This window comes from Cryptotermes secundus, unplaced genomic scaffold (assembly GCF_002891405.2).
Source record: "Cryptotermes secundus unplaced genomic scaffold, Csec_1.0 scaffold813, whole genome shotgun sequence".
NCBI classification, from domain to species: Eukaryota; Metazoa; Arthropoda; class Insecta; order Blattodea; family Kalotermitidae; genus Cryptotermes; species Cryptotermes secundus.
In genome coordinates, this window is record NW_019735471.1 from 508,016 (window position 1) to 520,481 (window position 12,466).

The window sequence follows — 12,466 nt, forward strand, 5'->3', positions numbered from 1 at the left end:
TAAGTTATGTTTCAAGCTTGATATTACCCACATACCCTGAATATGAGTAAACTTGATGCTTAAATCCCTTTTTACACGTCCTATGATGGGAGTTCCTTATTTGGGAATATCTGCATAAAATATTATTTAAAACATAATACGATCAGTTACTTCTTTGTGATTATACAAGCAAGTACATAAAATCTTTACTTTAGAACAATTTCTTTAGAAGAACTCAATCAAATACACTCACATTTATCATACCATTCGAGGTTATCCTGAACAGCGTAGCTCTTTCATTGACAGACTTTAATTTTGTGAGAACATCCTGTGTTGTATCCAGTGACTCCAGTTCTGAGAGAGAGCGCTGGAGAGCATTACCATGTTTAAGAGTAAGGTCACAGCATGTCTGCAGGTCCTCCAACCTAGCTGCCAGTGATTTGATCACATTCTGCACCTCATTCTTTTGTGATGTCATTGACTCATCATATTCCTCCTCCTCTTCTTCTGTGGCAAAATACACGATGATCACTGTTGATTGTCACAATGCTCACAATTTTCAGGGCTTGAAAGATACTAGCATTATCCAATGACAAAACAAAAAACACAATGTGCTCAACTTGAAGGATATACGAGTATTTGCATGTTACGTTACTCTGCACTTCAAGATGCCAAAAGTTCAGCTGAATTGGTATTTGACAAAATTCTTAGTTTGCCAGTGAAAACAATTTATTCAGTAAAATTTGAGATGACAGCACAAACTTACATATTTAGTAACAGTAATTATACTGTCAGTTAGAGTTAAAGAAACAATGGATATTTACAGTTTATATGGTTCGGACATGTGTACAAGAAGGAAAATTAATGACACACCAAGTATGACAGGCAATAAGATGTGCAAGGATTTGGAAGAAATGCAGACAAACATTTTAGAGGAGTACTCAACAACATAATTCTATGAAGAAGAGTCAGAGATTTTCATGAAGAATGTTCAAGCACAGCACTGATTTCATCCAACTTCAATGAGGACTTAGGTGTTTTGATTCAGCTTCCTCTTTTCCTCTAATGATTGTATGTTACTCAGATACAGTTCATTTTGCTGCTCTACTCTCTACTTAGGATAAGATGTAAATTGCCATCTAAGCACATCTCATATAATACTCTGTAATGATTCTATCCTTCTATCTATTCCTGTTGTTCCCACTTGGAGCGTATGGCATCTGTGAAACACTCTGCGTCACTCCAGTTTCTTAATCTTGGACAGTCAGTAGGACTTCTTGAATGGGGGAGGGATCAGCTCAATATACGGTCACTATCTACACAGGACAACAAAAACAGAATAAACATACACAAACATCCATGCCTTGAGTGGGATTCAAACCCAATGTCTCAGCATTCAAGTGGGTGAAGACACTTACTTCATGCCTCAGACCACGTGGCCACTGTGATTGGCCCTTGTAATGTTTACAAGTTGTTAAAACCCCTACATGTTTCAGTCACACAAGACCATATTCAGCAGGTGTACCATATTAAGGGGGAACTTTACAACCAATTTATATAAAAAATAAAAGATTTAAAATATCTGTGTCACAAATTTCTTATAAAAGGTTAAAAATAACTTTGATTTGTTTCATTCTGGTCCATCACACTAACATTTACAAAAGCAAAAATAATACTGTCTAATGTGACTATTTAAGTATTTTATCACTTGAGGATTTATCTCCCTTACATGTTTCGATCCTTACGGATCATCCTCAGAGGGTATCAATACTTTCGGGAACTACTATTACAATAGATGTTAATTGTCTGGATACACATATGATGTCTAAAATGCACAATATACGCAATGTTCAACCTTCCACATTCACGGTGGCCTTCTTGGTGTTAAAACTTCTTAAAAAAGTTGGAATGAAGAGATTTTGCTCATTAATTTCATGTTTATACATATTCAGAATGAAAAATTGTAACTATGTAATAATTTTAGACATGTGCATTTAGGGCCATGGTAGCGTAGTTGGTTGAGGCACTATGCTACAAGCCAGAAGGTCATAGGTTCAAATCCCGAGGATGTCATTGGATTTTTTTCAATTGACCTAATCCTTCCAGCCGCACTATGGCCCTGGTGTCAACTCAGCCTCTGACAGAAATGAGTACCAGGAATATTCTTGGGGGTAAAGGGTAGCCGGCACGTAAGGCTGACAACTTTGCCGCCACCTATGAGCCGATTATCTAGAACATGTGGGAACCTCAACATCTAACAACCCTATGGGCCTCCACGGATTGTTACAGGGATACCTTTACTTACATTACTTTATGTGCATTTAGGGCATGAATAGTCTACAAAATCCTGCTACTAGGTGAGCAAGATGTATTTCACTCAGCTGCTAAGCAAATGCAAATACGGGAGCCAATTTTTAGAACAAATTATTTTTCACATCTATGGAAAAAAAAGAAGAAAAAGAAGGCATGTGGTAGTGCAGTTGGTTGGGGCACTATGCCACAAGCTGGAAGGTTGATGGTTTGATTCCCAATTAAGTCGCTGGATTTTTCAATTGACCCAATCCTTCCAGTCACACTTTGGACCTGGGTCTCTAACAGAAATGAATACCAGGAATCTTCCTAGGATAAAGGGCAACCAGCACATAAGTCTGACAACCTCACCGCCACTTGTGAGCTAAGTGTCTAGAAAATGTGGGAGCTCCAATGTCTCACAACCTTATGGGCCTCCATGGCCTGTTACAGGGATAGGTTTACCGTATTCTTATGTAATAAAATACGTGTAAATGCAATTTACTGCCTTCCCTGTTTTTGCTCACTCAGCAATAGGGCTTTGTAGGCTGTACTCATGCTGTTAATGCACAAGTCCAAAATTACTGTATGAGTACAGTTTTTCATTCTAAATGCTAACACAGAAGTAATGATCTTAACTCAGAAGTTGCACAAGGCAGTAAAATCATACCAACCCACAAATACAACCTCATGAATACAATCATTTGATAACCTTCCTACTGTGAAAGCTGGCTAAAGCAATAACACTTCTGTCACCCCAGATAGAACACCATCTATCCTGACTAAGGTTTTTCATGATTTTCCTCAGCCCCTTTGGACAAATGCTAAAATAGTACCTCAAATTAGGCATAATCAAACTTTCTGATTCACTTGTACCTATCTTCTTACAATTTAAAAGTATACAACCTGAGCCAATGACAGCATCCTTACACAAACCACAAATATAAAAACTGGTATAAGGGCATCGCATGTAACTTCTCATATATGACCTGCCCTGACTTTACTGAATGTTGCCTAGCAGACCAATGTTTGCTGACTGCTGAGTAGCAGTGAACTCTGTCTGACCAGTGAACCTGGTTTCAAGTAAACTGACATTTCTTGTTCAGGACCATAGCATGTGCTTCCTGTGCATATCTTCCTGAAGATACTGCATACACGGTTCTATTTTGGTGATGGACTCCATAAATTACCGAAATTTAATCAGAAATATCACAGCAATTTTTGAGAAAACTGTCATTCTGTTTTGGGAAACATTTGAAGAGCCATATTCTGGTAGCCAGAATTGCCATATTATCCAGGCACTGACCTATAAGGCATAAACTCTTGAACACTGAATAAAAATAAATGAATAAAATCCAACCAATCTTTCAGGGGCTAGGATAGCATGCATACATCTAGAGAGCATTCCAAATATCACTTAGTCATATTGGGGGGTTAAAATGCATAAATCAGTCAAAATCTCAAGATCAAATATTTTCACAATCACAATACTTTCTCATATATACTATGTACATGAGAAGTAAAACGATAGCCTTCCATATGCAATTCCTACATGGATTGGAAAGTGAAGGAAAGTAAGACATGAACCCTAACCTTCCATTCTAATGAAGCACAATCACCACACTCAGATCTACATTCACCTGTGAGAAGCTGAAAGGCATGATTATAAAAATAGTATAAATTTACAAGATGACTGAACAGTCTTATATGCAAAAATTCATATCATGAATCTTCTTTTTTAGTGCTCACTAATAAGTGTAATAATAAACGTTCTTAAAATGGCATTAAGTTACTAAAAAGCAGCATTTTAAACTAAGATCTCAAATGTCATAACTATGCACTATGTGACAATGGGTTGTGTTATAGTAAACTACAAAATATGGGCTGACAGTCCTCATGAGAATTAAGTTTGGAGGGGGGAGTGGTGATTAACAGGGTTGTAAAAAGCATTACATTAAGTTCTTTCAAAATTTATGATTCTCTGAACATTAGAGAAAAAATGGAGTGCAAGACACAACTGTGTTACATACTGACTGACATTGTACACGTATATTTGACATACACAAGATTTATGGGTTGGATCAATGTGTGTCATGTGACTGGCTGCCAATACAGTCTTTACTTTATTTATTATAGGTCATGCAGTAGCATAGTTGGCTGAGGCACTATCCTACCAGCTAGAAGGTGGTGGATTCAATTCCCGATACCTTTGGATTTTTCAATTGACCTAATCTTTCCAGCCACACTATGGCCCTGGGGACAACTTGGCCACTAACAGAAATGTGTACCAGGAATGTTCCTGGGGGTAAAGGGGCAGCCAGCACATAAGGCTGACAAACTCACTGTCATCTGAGAGTTGACTGTCTAAAAAAATACATGAGAGCCTTGACATCTCACAATCCTACAGGCCTCTAGGACCTGTTACAGGGATTGCCTTACTTCTTACTTTTACTTAAGTATTCGAAATAGTCCCTAAATACCAAACGAAAATCTTGTTATGAGATTTCAATGCCGAAGTAGGTAGGAAGACACATTCAAACCAACAATTAGGAATGACAGTTTGCACGAAATTAATAATGACAATGGAGTTTAGAACAGTAAATTTTGCCACATCCAAAAATCTGACTCTTAAGTACAATGTTCCTGCACTGTAACATTCATATATTTACTTGGACCTCGCCTGATGGATAGACTCACAGCCAAACTGACCATATTTTGATAGGCAGGAGATGGCATTCAAGTATACTTGACATCCACTCATTCAGGGCAGCAGACTGTGATACTGACCTCTATCTGGTGATGGCAAATTCAGGAAGAGACTGGCAGTGAGTAAACAAACAACACAGAGTTCATACGGAGAGGTTCAATTTCAAGAAATTGAATGGTGTAGAGGGTAAAGAGCAGTACTGTATCAAAATCTCAAATAAGTTCACAGCTTTGGAAAACTTTCATGCTGAGGTGGATATTAATATAACTCAGAATATTCTCAGAAACTATGAGACAAAATATCAAAATTTCAGCCAAAAGAGTCTAGGTTATTATGAACTGAAGAAGCATATGCCATGGTTTCATGAAGGATGCTGAAAGTTAGTAGATCAAAGGAAACAAGCCAAACTGAAGCGGTTCCATTATGCATCTCTTTATACACATAAAAGAAAATCATATTATCAGGATCACATAAAAGACAATTAACACTATTGTAGATTAACAATTTAAAAGCAAATTTCACTTTCCATACATGATATGGCATAAATTACCCATTTTGATACAGATGCTTTATGGGGTTAGATGAATGGATTAACCTCAGCACTATAATTCACTGTTCATGAATACTTTTCTCTCTGTGAATGTTAACAGTGGGAGATCACTGTTATATTGAAACCTCTCCTCATCTTCACGCAGGGGCAAATATGACAACATGAATAAAGCAAAATCAGGCTATAATATGGACAGGAGCTGGCAGTATGAAATCTAGAAGTGCATTTCCTTCTGCAGCTGAAGTTACTTATGCTGAACCACTCCTGTTATATGGATGCACAGAAGGAAGTTTTCAAGCATAGAAGATTCAGCAAGCAGAGCACATTGTTTATAATTGACTTCATAACCTTCAAATATATTCATTACAGCTTCAAATGTTACCAACCCACAAAACTTTTTATACATGCCAGCAACATGGCTATGTTAATCAACTCACCTGACTCCATGGCACGAGTAGCTTTTGCCTTTGCCAGTTCCAGAGCTGTGACCCACCGCTGTCGCTCAACTTCATTAGCAGCCTTGATGTGAAAAGTCTGTGTGCCGCCATTTGAGATAACAAATGTACATGAATTTTCTGTATTGATAAGAGCTCCATGAAGACTTATGGTACCACGACACGTATGTGCCATCTCGGCCTGGTTTCTGATAGGAAGCAAAGTGTTAACATTTATTAGCACTTCCTTCAATACTGTAGAAAGAGTATATGCTCAACAGCTGCTAAATGATACATCATCTATTTACCCATCTTCAATGATACCTACTTAATTCTGCATAGCAGAATCCTTCTAATAGTCAATCACCTGATCACAAAATTCTTCACCTTTTACAGGCTCTGAAGGTTATTATGTGTGAACAAAAGCCTGCCAGTGAATCCTGTTCTGAGCCAGATGACTCCAGTACATACACTCACATCCTATTTTTTTTAGAGCTAATGTACAGTATGGATCAAAATTTACAGTACTGAAACTCACGCTTCTCGAACGCGCACATGCACTTGACAATGGGACATAGCTCCAGCCACACGTGGTCCCAGTAGTGAAAAGGAAGTTGTGTTGTGAAGTTGTTGGAAATGGGTCTCTTGACGAAGGAAAAAGTATTCATAGTTGAGTATTATTTCCGCTCATACGGAAGTGGTCACCAGACAACTCGCTTCCTTGGTTTTGAGAGGCAAGATCTTATCATCCAGAAACCACTACATATTACACGTATGATGATATGGTGTGCTTAGGCCCCTATTTCATTGCGGATAAGGAAGGCAATGCTCTTACCATCACTCAAGAATGCTACAAGTACATGGTGATCAGACCATTTCTTCAGGATTTGAGAAGGCTCTGTCGTGCATGGGGCCTTCACATGGATAGTGGTATCAACAGGACGTCTTTTCATTTCAGTACTGAAATTTTTGGCACATACTGTATTTTGATATGAAAGCCAGAAGATTCCGCCTTCATTAACAACTGTTTCATTGTAATAAGGTTCAATATCAAGCCAGAAGATTCCACCTTCATTAACAACTGTTCCATTGTAATAAGGTTCAATATCATACACTTCAGTAGCATAATACACGGAAATTCTGGACATTCATGAGAAGAATCATACAGTAGTGAGAGCAAAACTCTGGCCAAGATGACTGGTGTACCTGTCACCACGTGACAATCGTGCAACTCATGTGACCTTGAACATTCAGCAATTCTACGAACATCAGTACCTAACTCAAATCACACCACATACGCCACTGGAAAATAAGATACAGAATATGAAGGCAAAAATTAGAATATAGTGAAGAAAAAGGCAAACAAAAGAAGTACTCAAAAAATTTCAACAGTGGTAGAGGTTATGTTTCACTAAACGTGAGGGGGTTAACTCCTTGTGCATTCACGGATTAGAAAACTGATGCCTGCACAGGTTTCAAAATCCTCTTTCCAAGGTCTGCTGGAGTCTTCCTTTTATTCTTCACTATGGAGATTTACAATTCCATGCTATATTATCATCCATAATATTCATGTGTATCAATATCTCCTTTACAGGCATAAATGTGTCCCAAGTTCATCATTCTTGTGTTTCTGCAGGGTTCAGATCTCACGATCATATTTTATTACTATTTTAAAAATTACTTTGTACAATAATATTGTATTTTAGTGTCATATTGCATATAGAAATATTTTATTCAGTTTAAGTATCACAATGTATGTATACTTCTAAGATAATTATACAGTTTCTACATTATGACATGTTTCGCCACTATTTCTGGCTATCATCAGGCAATCTTAACATAGTCCCTCTCAACTTTTCTGCTATCCCCCCACTGGCCAACGTTTACAATTCAGGGAAGGCTGTATTGTTGCTTACAATGTAGGTCTTCAGTTACAGACTTAAACAAATATTGCAAATCTGTTCTAGTTTCTGAAGGGTATGCATTATTCACAACATCAGTCTTAAAATTCTTCTTTCTATAGCTATTTTGATTTCAATTAGATTAAAACATAGGATAATTTGAACTAGTTAACGTTAGACCAATACTGATTAATTGTTCTTGCTGTTATTACAATTTTGTTATATTTACTTAATCTTAGATGTGTAGTCCTGGGTCCTGTGTAATGACCATTTCCTTGACGAGCACAGAAGAACGTGGTTCTCTTAGGGTATGTGTATTCTCATGCTGCATATATGCATATTTTCGCTATTTATGTGGTTGTCTTGTTTGTATCTTGATGTTGTGTTCATGGTGTTTGTGTAGTACTATGAACCTACATTATAAAAAATACCACCACCTCCCCCCAATTGTAAACACTGGCCAGTGAGGGGAGACGGCAGAATAATTGAGAAGGCCTGTATAAGTATTGCCAGACAATGGCCAGAAATATTGGCCAAAACATGTCGTAATGTAATTATCTTGGAATTACACATATATTGTGTGACCGAAATGGAATAAAATATTGTCGCATGTTATATATACAGTGCGTACAATCAAGTGCGCGCCGCGGCTGCAATTTGCCGTGAGTCATACCACCGCAGAACGGATGCAGTCGCGGGGAGGAGTTGCAACACTCCCCACGACTGCATCCGTTCTGCGGTGGTATGACTCACGGCAAATTGCAGCCACGGCGCGCACTTGATTGTACGCACTGTATAATAATATATAATTTGTAAAATTTTGTGTAATGTAGTTCTGGACATTATTTTACAAAATACTTGCAAAAAAATCCATTTATATATATGTATATATGAATCTTTGCATCTTGTTGCCAAAATTTTCAAAATATTTTAATCATACACTTGTTATAACCACATAATGGTTTATAATCTAGCAATCTTACACATTATCAAATCTTTTCATTTAAAGGTTATTATTTTTCCTATATTAAAGGGAACTTTAATACTGAGACATTTCACTGTTACTTTAAGAAAAAAGTTTTCTTTACAAGTTGTGTTTTGTTTCACATGATAAAATGTGTAATATAAATCTGAAAGTACTCAGTTTTAGTTTCAGCATGGGAAGCACCTAACAGGCCTGTATTTTTTCATCGTTTTCCTTAGTCCTTTCAGGAAAATTCCACAACAGCACCCTTGAAAGCATCATAATGAACACTTCTGCTTCAGTCCCTTCTACTTCATAGTACAGCAAGATCCCTATTTAATGTTACTAAATTTAAGATTTTCCCTAACTTAGTGTTCAATTTCAATGATTCCAAGCCAATACTCTCAGCGCTAATTTTCCTTCATTTATGATTTTCCTCAGTTTAGTGTCCAAAATGCTTGCTCCGCATGAAAAAGTACCAGGGGATTTCACTGTGAATAACAATACACTAATTTCATACAATGTTAAAAATCATCTGCAGTTATCATAGCACTGATAAATAATCTACATGAAACCAATCACAATAATAAATAATTACTATAATACTGTGGGACAAATAGACAACACTACAGCATTAATGCTTCTATATTGAAAATGAAATCCCATCTGGTAATTCATTACTTTCTGTACAAGTTGCTCCAACTTTCTAAGTGATTCTGTGGGCTCTGTAAACAACTGTGTCAGCAATGAAAGCAACACATATTTGGCAATGACCAAAGTGTATTCTTGCCAAAAGAAATGACACTTCATAGTGACTTATAAACTAAAGAGAGCAAGGTCACAATAGAAACAGAAAAACAGGTCTATTATTACAGACCATGAAAATGAGTACAGAATTAACGTAGGTACTGGTGTGATAATTATGAAGATAATGAGTGAATGAATGATACAAAAGTTAAGTCTTGGCAAAGACGCAAGTCCAGCCTGAAATGATATTAGATCAAACTGAGATCCACTATATCAAAAGCTCTTGCATTCAACGGAAAATAAATTGCACAAAAATAACTCAAGTGTTGCTTTTGACACCAAACTGATTTTCACACTCTAATACTGGGTTCCAAAAGCTGTTTGGACTCAGAGTAAAGTCCAGTTTCTAGCATCACCTGCATTAGACATTTTACTGACACTTTAGTTAAATGAAATGTCACAGATTTTTACTCAGTTACTTTCTTGTGGTCTGCTTTTAAGATACCCTATCATTAGCTTGAAGGAAATTAGTATGTTAACAACAAAATGGTCAACTCCAAGTTACAATAGTGCCTAAAATATTTACTGTCTTCCTCATTATCTTCTTAAGCATTGCTTTGCACTGTTTTATATTCTTATGTGAATATGTTTTAAATTCACAACCTAAATACTGCAAATTCAGCCAATGATGAAACTAAAATCTCTCCTATTCAAACTATGAGAATAGATGGCAATTATGGAATAATGCATGCAACAAATTGTAGGCAAAATTTTTACAACACACTGATTTGTGTTTTGTTTGCTATAAGAAACTTTTTATTTCATATTCTTAATATTAATTTTGGAGAAATTTATATTTTTAAAATGGGACTCAGCTGTAACTAAATGCTGTTAACCTGGCCAGTAAACATCTACAGGGAGGATATAATCTGGTGTGAAGGTTAAGACTACAGTTTACAAAACTAGTTATGTACTCTTTGCTGCACCTGACCCCAGTAGCCAGACTTCATTTCACTCAGTCCATTACTGTGAATTTGATCCCAAGATGATGTTTCTTTCCGACAAGACGTATACTTTGAGAATAGCTACAGCATGTGATACAGACTCCGTTCAGAAGGCACAGAGACTGTATCTGAGCCAAGGGGTGAACATTTTCAGAATCTCCCGTAAAGCAGACTTCCTTATGATCGCAGCTGACTGAGCAGGAAATGAGGCAACTGATGCAGAATGGAGAGCTCTATCGTTTCCATATCAGCATTAGGTGTGTGGTCAGTTCACACCCTGACAGCTTCTACATCTAGGGAAAGAACCACAAGACACACTGGACAGAGGCTGGATGGGTTCCTGTGCCCATATGGACACTGTGGAAACAAGCTGAATCTCTGCCCCTACCAGGAATCAAACCCAAATTCCCTGGTTGTTTAGCAAGTAGCCAGGTCACTATACTGAGTTACTTTGCCCAGGCTGAAATGACATAATGGTGCAAATTAATCAGGACCAAATTGTAGAGAACACAAGAAGATTACATTTCACTATGTAACACAGTAAAAAGCAGAAAACATTTCAACCACAAAACAGAAGCTTCCAATTCCTACATCTCTATCATGAAAATTGAAATTGAATGCCAGCCACAATGTGTAACTTGCAAAGAACACACACCAAAAAAACAAAAAACAAACAAAAAAACTAAATGATTTTAGTCCGCAAGTGAACTATACCAAGTGACTGCCGCTCGTCGGCGAAGTTCAGTGCCAACTTTTGCAGATAGAGGGTGTCATGTGGTCAGCGCAACGAATCCCCACGGCCGTTAATTTCGGTTTTCTAGATCAGAGCCGCTATTTCCTTGAAATAGCTTCTCCATTATCATCATGAGGTTGAGTGGACCCCATTCCAGACCCACTACTTCTCAGAAAAAATCTCATAGCGCCAGGAATCGAACCTGGACCTCTGAATCTGTAACCAGGAACGCTGACCACTATACAACAGAGACAGTCAAAGAACACAAACCAAGCAATAATAAATTACAAAACTTGCTTCAACTATATGTTCAAAATGTGTATATTCCTCTCTCCTGGACTAAATAGACATATACCTGCTGCCTCTTCATCCCCAGTGGTCCTTGTAAGAATATGCAAACAAAGAGACTTTATACATAGCATCATGGTCACAAGCAACTACAAATCAAAGAGGTGCTGATCTCCCAAAAGGAAAATTAAATAAAAATGTAACTCTACTCATGTCAGAATCAACATCTGTTTACACTATATATCCCAAACAAGGACTGCAGCTGAGGTCTGAGTTATTTTAGATATGACAATGTATAACTAGATGCATGACAAAAGTAAGAAAAATTTGATACTAGGAACATAGAACACAAAAGGGTTATTGGAGGTGGAGTGAAGTTAATATAGTAACACCCCAAGCAATTAAAGACTCAATGAAATACTGAGAGAGACTGTTATGTGTATATACTGCCAATGTGGTACTAAACAGAAATGATACCTTTCATTTGTGTAGAATATGTGCAAAATCAGAGCATATTAAGAGAGTCCATGCAAAAAAGTCAACAATTCTCAGGGTTTATTCTACGTGATTCTCATAAAAATTACTGTGGTACTGACATTCTAAAATGAAACTGAACAAAACTACTCCATCTCTTTAAAGACTTGAACATTTCAGGTATATTATTACTATGCACTACTATGTAGTATGAATGAATGAATGAATGAATGAATGTAGGTGACTTATGATCATCCTGCAGGTCTGTGGAATAAACATGCAAACCTAATAAAGCTGTCTCTAGTGGCGGTTGGTAGGCGAGCAAAGGGATGCGGGGCAGCAAAGATGTCTATTTGAGAGGCTGGAAATGGCGGGGGGGGGGGNTCGAGCATAGTT

The 12,466-nt window shown here is 37.3% G+C and overlaps 1 protein-coding gene across 7 annotated transcripts in view; it reads right to left on the reverse strand.

Annotated features, from left to right (window-relative positions):
* Positions 1–12,466, reverse strand: part of LOC111869438 (oxysterol-binding protein 1) — a 47,871-nt gene that overhangs the window by 34,237 nt on the left and 1,168 nt on the right. For 4 of the 7 annotated variants that reach the window (XM_023860974.2, XM_023860972.2, XM_023860977.2 and 1 more), the window contains 2 exons: positions 5,963–6,168; positions 233–483 (listed from right to left, as the gene is read on the reverse strand). In XM_023860974.2, coding sequence (XP_023716742.1) covers positions 233–483; positions 5,963–6,168 — 457 coding nt within the window. Of the gene's footprint in view, positions 1–232; positions 487–5,962; positions 6,169–12,466 lie in introns of all 7 variants that reach the window. The other 3 variants (XM_023860973.2, XM_023860971.2, XM_023860975.2) reach the window with 1 other exon arrangement.